This window comes from Phaethon lepturus, unplaced genomic scaffold (assembly GCF_000687285.1).
Source record: "Phaethon lepturus isolate BGI_N335 unplaced genomic scaffold, ASM68728v1 scaffold54094, whole genome shotgun sequence".
Taxonomy (NCBI): Eukaryota; Metazoa; Chordata; class Aves; order Phaethontiformes; family Phaethontidae; genus Phaethon; species Phaethon lepturus.
The window spans coordinates 11610-18618 of record NW_010538016.1 but is presented as its reverse complement, the minus strand read 5'-3'; the positions used below and the strand labels follow the sequence as shown (position 1 = coordinate 18618).

General features: G+C 38.6%; 1 protein-coding gene across 1 annotated transcript in view; it reads left to right on the top strand.

Moving 5' to 3' along the window:
* Positions 1–5658, top strand: part of SUCLG1 (succinate-CoA ligase, alpha subunit) — a gene marked incomplete at its 5' end in the record, with an annotated part of 7596 nt that extends 1938 nt beyond the window's left edge. The window contains 5 exons of the mRNA XM_010286640.1: positions 12–69; positions 2378–2461; positions 3095–3246; positions 3713–3901; positions 5402–5658. Coding sequence (XP_010284942.1) covers positions 12–69; positions 2378–2461; positions 3095–3246; positions 3713–3901; positions 5402–5428 — 510 coding nt within the window. The remainder of the gene's footprint in view (positions 1–11; positions 70–2377; positions 2462–3094; positions 3247–3712; positions 3902–5401) is intronic.
* Between the last annotated feature and the right edge of the window lie 1351 nt (positions 5659–7009).

Below are 7009 nucleotides of genomic sequence, written 5' to 3'. Positions count from 1 at the left end.
TCTTTCCTTAGCCTGGAGAATGTAAAATTGGTATCATGCCTGGTCACATTCACAAGAAGGGGAGAATTGGTGAGTTTTTGAATATTTATGCATCATCTAAAACTGAAGTTTGGTACTCTAGTATTCTTATTCATGAGGCTAGTCACATCCTGCCCTGAAGACAGTTGTGTAACAACTTGTCTGTCCTTCAGTTCCTCAGTGAACTTTGCCATTATCAATCCTGAAGGTCAAAATTAGTCAGTCTACCATAGCAGGCACTGAGTACTGATGGTAGAGGCAAAGCAGTTGGAAGTTCCCTTGGGTAATGTGATTGTCTTAATTTCCTTAACAGTCTTTTTTGAGGATACCTCCATTTATCTTGGGATTTGAGAGCACTAAGCTCTGCAACAGTATTCCTTCCAAGAGCTTGGGTCTTGAGGACTAGGATCCTAAACCTACAGTAAGCTCAGTATTACAACAAAAAGAAGAGATTACAGGCAAGCTTATAACACGGTAATTTAGGCAACTGTACCATGGCAAGTGGAAGTGACAAATACACCCACTTCTCAGACAGTGGAATTAAGGTCAGAAGGGCAGTGACTTCTTCATAATCATACATTAGTTACACACCCTGTTGCATGCAAGTCCCTTGTCTTGACTTCTGTTAGTTCTTTTTCTAAACTATAGAAAGAACAACTCAATTATTTTAAAAATAATGCTCTTCAGGACCTATAAAGAAAATTTTTCTAAAACATGCATTTGTACTTAAATGGAGCTTCAGAAACGTTGTAGACAGCATATGTTGCTGTTATCTCTCAGCAGGGTAACCAGTTTAACTTGAGCACAGTACCCTTTGCAACATTACCTTTTTTTTTAATGAAAAGTGTGTTTACTGTGGGAAAGTCAGTTCGGTGCTCTTCAACTACATGGACTTGGTGCAGTTTTTCTAGTATGAGAAACTCTCTCTGCTACTTAACCACTTCTGACTTAAGAATAAGCTGCACCTAGTGAATGCTGGAGGATGCATTAACACGCATATCGCACCTCCAGCTTTCAGAAGTACCTATAAACCTGAAATTGAAATATCAGATGATTGCAATTATGCCCTTTGTGGATACCGTCAAGAGATTGCTCAATGGCTGGAAAAGGTAGCATCAACCGATGTTGCCCTGAGCTGCCTTCTGAATCAAAGTTCTGTTAAGATTTTCTATATCCACAAGAAAAGTATTGTAGCCATAAGATACTAGAATCTGAATGCAAGGCACATCAAGTGCAAAAGAATCTTTAAAATCCTGAATCCAGCTGCCTCAGCATTGCTGGTAATGTTTTTCAGTGATGATCCAAGGATCAGGGAATAAAAATGTGACTTTACCATCCTCCCAACTTTGTTAAACATGATGACCTTTGGTGATATGCTCCCCAGCTTTCTATTACTGTGAGACATCCAAGAATCATTCGATAATCTTGGGATGCAAGCTATAAAATAGCTGCAGTCTCGGGACCTTTATCTGTAGCTTCTGTGAGGCAGTCTGATTTTAATAGTAAACAGGAAGCCCTTTGCAAACATAGCAAGAAAAAACCTTTGCTAATAGACATCTGCGCTGTCCAACAGTATAAACAGTTGATAAAACCAGAGTTGTTAGTCTAGTGGTGTATTTTTTCCTCTGTTCATGCAATATACTACTTATGTTCCTTGTTAGATGGCTTGAAGTAGATGGAATATGATGTCTGTTTTTTCTGGAAACCTTCCCTCTTGTAGTATTAACAGAAATCTTCACTTGGGAAAATGAACAAAAACCCATGCAAATATTTTGTCCCTGATCTAGCCTCTGTATTATCTTCCATCCTGAATTTAAAACTAGGGTTGTGGTCTCTTGAAATATTACAATGTAAATGCTGGATGTGGATTTTAGAGCAGTGAACTGCAGCAACAAATGCCTTAATAGTGATAACTTGCATTTGTGCAGCATATTTCTGTTCTGGAGGATTTCTTCATGTTCCTGGCCATACTGGAGGTGTGGTTAATACGGAATTCTTTCATTAACTGTTGAGCTGCAACTCTCTTTCAAGCTCAGTGCATCAGCTACTCACATACACGACAAGAAGTATATTCTTCTAATTTTTTTAGTTTTCTTTTCTGGTAAAGCTGTAGCATGAGGAATGCCGTGTCAGCCAATATTACTGACAGGTTTAGTCTGTTAACAATTGTCAAAAAATGCCAACTAAGAAATTGTACAGGTAGAATCTTCTGTAGAGTTTTTTATATTTTGGCAAGGATAGCTGGAAAACCTGGCATCTCATGTTCAGTTTATTAAGGTGATTTTCAAGAACAGCTCCTCTAGTTATGCACTTAGTTAGCGATGTTAGTATTAAGTTTATCTCCTTTTCTTTCCTAAAGGTATTGTGTCAAGATCTGGAACACTGACATATGAAGCTGTTCATCAGACAACGCAAGTTGGATTGGGGCAGTCTTTCTGCGTTGGTAGGTTTCCTCAGAAACAGCCTGTTACACCTAGGCTAATCTGCTTTTTCTTTAAAAGAAGAACTCCAAAGTAATTTCTTTTTGCAAGAAATTGCTGAATGGCAGTTATGTTGAGAAATGAGGTCCCTGTGTGCTGTGAAGAGTATAGCCCTCCTTTGTTATCATTTCCACATTGGATTAATAAAAGCCTAAAAACCAGCTTAGAACAGAGAACTACGAGCAAATATGATGTCAATTTAGAAACAAATTTTCCCAAGAAGTTCAATATTTTAAAGGAATAGGACATTCTTAGGCATTTAGTTGGATATGTAAAGTAAATTAATTTTTCTTACAGCAAAATTCTAGAGCTAGAGTATTGGTCCAGCTGTCTCATACAGAGCCTCTGTATAAGGCATAATATTTTGTTTATGGTTTGAAAGGTGATCATTCAGATACCAAACCTTTCTGTAAATTGTGGGGGAGATACTTAGAGCAGGAATTTGGCACTCTGACTTGGGAACAACCTTCAGAGCTGCCCCTCTCATGAGCCTTTAGGAATACTCTTCATACTGAAATTTACTGTGAAACTTTTATAGTAAATGTGATATCATTATCTTGAATTAGTCTTTTTTTGTGGTTTTTAATTTTTTTCAGGGATTGGAGGTGATCCCTTCAATGGAACTAATTTTATTGACTGCCTTGATGTCTTCCTGAAGGATCCTCATACTGAGGGGATCATATTGATTGGGGAAATTGGAGGAAATGCTGAAGAAGATGCAGCAGCATTCTTGAAAGAAAATAATACTGTAAGTCTTAAACAGCTTGCTTCTAGACACCTTGGTATTTAGCCATCTTTTGCCATATCAAGGAAAATTTAGTTTAATCTCTATTTACAAAAAACCCACAGATTCCTACTTTTATTAATGAGAAAGAGTTGAAATTAGGAGCTTTATCCAGATGAAATCTAAGTGGAGAGCAGTGTCAACTTTAGGTTTTTAGTCCTGTAATGATATTTGTAGTGAACGTTCTGGTTTTTGTAATATATGTGGCTCTGTAGAAAGATGTTTTAAAATTTCTGATTGTTTCTGGTTTATGATACTTACCAAGAGAGAAAATATTCCATACTCTTTAGACTCTTGGTTCTGTGTTGTCTGAGGTTTCTATCGTTTTGCCTGGCTAGTTGATAGTTAAAAAAAAAATAATCTGCGATCTGGAATTACTTTTTATCTTACTCTCTCGCATTGTAAAACAGTATCTTTTCTTTCTTCACAGGGTCCAAATGCCAAGCCAGTAGTGTCATTCATAGCTGGTCTAACTGCTCCTCCAGGCAGGCGGATGGGTCATGCTGGAGCAATCATTGCTGGGGGAAAGGGTGGAGCTAAAGAGAAGATAGCCGCTCTTCAGAGCGCCGGTGTTGTTGTCAGCATGTCTCCTGCTCAGCTGGGTAGCACCATCTACAAGGTTTGTTGCTTAGAAATTGGTATACATACTTATCCAGAGCGAGAAGCTACTTCTAAGGGAATACAGGTTGAGAGTACATCTCTTACCCAAATATTTTGTTGCTCTGAACCTGGTTAAATGTTAGAACTTTATTGACTGAACAAGCTGCAGTTATTACTTAGATAATATGCGCATGTAGTTTTATGTAATGTTGCCTTTATAGAAAAGTAAACATAGCAAAATAGAGAAGAGATTACATTTTGCTTTCAAGTATAGCAACTTGTTGAATTGTGTTTTCTGGATTCAAAGAAGCTGAATGAATTTAAAACATGAAAACATTCTTTGAAAGTAGGGTGTCTGAGGAAGGAAGGAAAGCCTTGGCATCTATCTGTTCTAAGTAGTAATTCAGAATTATGGTTGAAAGCATACAGCTGAAAAACTTGTGTATAGAATAGGGTTATGTGCTTTTTTCTTAATTCATATCCAGAAAAAGGCATTGCTTTGCAGCTAGAGGAAATGCATAATTCAGCTGTTAGGTGTTTTTTTTTTTTTTTTTCCTGTGGTGACCATATAGTATAGCATCTTCACAGGCCGCTGTGGGATTCTTCCCTCCTTCTGTTGTTTTTTCCTTTACTAAAATGAAAATCTTTACTTCATTGCTTCCCTGGCTTGAATCCTTTACTGTAAGGAGTCTGCTGCAGTTCTTATGCAGAATTAGTGTTTTTCAAGCCTGTTATGCTATGCCTGGGAGCAAATGGTTCCTTGACCTCAGTTTTGGGCCCCTCACAACAGGGAGGATGCTGAGGTACTTGAGCATGTCCAGAGAAGGGCAACAAAGCTAGTGAGGGGTCTGGAGCACAAATCTTCAGGGGAGCGGCTGAGGGAACTGGGGTTGTTCAGCCTGGAGAAGAGGAGGCTGAGGGGAGACCTTATCGCTCTCTACAGCTACCTGAAAGGGGGTTGTGGTGAGGTGGGTGTTGGTCTCTTCTCCCAATTAACTAGTGATAGGATGAGAGGAAATGGCCTCAAGTTGCACCAGGGAGGTTTAGATTAGATATTAGGAAAAACTTCTTTGCCGAGAGAGTGGTCAAGCATTGGAACAGGCTGCCCAGGGAGGTGGTGGAGTCACCATCACTGGAAGTGTTCAAAGAACGTGTGGATGTGGCACTTCAGGACATGGTTTAGGGGACATGGTGGTGTTGGGTTAACCGTTGGACTTGATGATCTTAAAGGTCCTTTCCAACCTTAACGATTCTGTAATTCTGTGACAGCATTGCAATCCAAGTGCAGTGCACTGACTGCAGTCTAGCACTACTAGTTTTTCATAGCTCGTTTGTTAATGTGAGGTGGGAGCATACTTACTCTCCTTTCCCCTAACTTGCATACATTATGCATTTTATTTTTTAATTTTTAATTCCTGAAATCAGATTTGCTAAGATAAATACAAAGTAATTTAATTTTAAATAGTAATAGAAGCATTTTCTTTTTTCCCCACTGGTAATGTCTGTGTGCTGTTTGCAGGAGTTTGAAAAAAGGAAATTGCTGTAAGAGAAGACATTTTGGAATGCTGTCTCCAAAACATCAGTGCAGCACCTTGCCACCGCTTATCTTTTGTCTGCTAATCTTCAGTTGCCCAAATGACTGACAGTGGTCCTTGAATTTGACTTGGAAGCCATAAACCTGCTGGCTAAACCTATTTTGCTGTCTCCTTGGTTCAGACATTATCACCTCATTGTAAATCACAGCAAATTAATAAATCTACTACTAAATCTGATTCATCTTTTGAATTCCTGAAGCAGAGCCATTTCTTCAATCATCGCAAACAAGATAATCTTTTGTAACTTAAGCACTGCCCATTTTTAAGGTAAAGTTGCTTATAGAGATGCTTTTAAGGATTAAGGCACTGACTTTATGCACATATCACACTTCACTTTATTTTTAAAAAAGTCCAGTCTTACTTGTTCATTGCTAGCAAGTATGTTTGTTCGAACAATAGGCCAAAGTTTCCGTCCATTAAACCAAAGCTGCTGGATCTGAAGGGGTGGCTTGTTGATCCTCGTAGCTGGATATGCCTGAAGTCTGGACTTTCTTTTCAAGGCTGATGAGCCGTGCACAGTGTAGTCCTCTACTGGCAAGGAATTCTGTTTGTTGTGTGGAGAGATGAAATTTTTATTCACAAAAATTAATCTAATTTCCCATGCAAGTGTATAATCAAAATCGTCTGTAACTATGAAAAGGATTCGGTCTTTAGCTTACATTACCTTAATTTCCTCTTTATCATAACTAGGATTGCATTGCTATTGTGTTCTGAAATCCTAATAACATTGGGACATAATGGAGGAGAATTATTATTCTCTGGAAAAGAATGTTATAAGGTAACTTTCTTGTTAACCACTCCCAGCACTGTAATAGAAACCCCTTTTTTCACCTCGGAAATAGCCCAAGCACCGTGCCTATAAATGAGTGTTACAAGTTTTATCAGGATGGACTAAAACCAAGATTGCTTTCTTGAGAGAACTGAAAGTTCCTGTAACCTGGCACTTGTCTGAAGCTAACCTTGTGTTCCATAAAGGTGCTGTTACGAAAACTCGTGTCGTTATTTGTTTAAAACTGTTCTTAGTTTTCTTACTCAAATGCCTGTGCAATTTATCTAATGCAAGCAGTAGGCAGCTCTCTTGATACTGACACTTACAGTTCCTAGAGCTAGGCTCTGACAAAATGCATAAAAGGACAGGTCCTATCTCTGCTGCACGGAATGTGTATTAATATGCTTCATACACTGTCAGGCATCAATCAAATGATACAGACCTTAGGACACACAGACCCGATGCTGTATTATTCACGTTGGTATGATTTACGAAAATGAACCTGACATCCTGTCAGTAGATGGCTGAAAGCAGCGGTATTGAGTGGTAAATCATTTGGTAAAGCCTATGAGAACAGATAGGAATTTTCTTACTAGATCAGCTCAGTTTTGTGGTGGTGCCTGATTTAATCTGGAGCAAAAAGACCAAATGGTGCCCTTTAACTAGAGAAATATCAGTGCTAACATGTCTCAGTCTGTGTAAGAGTGCAAATCTTTACTGATGAATGTGAGGATATTGATTAGCAGGCTTGTGAGAAGACAGG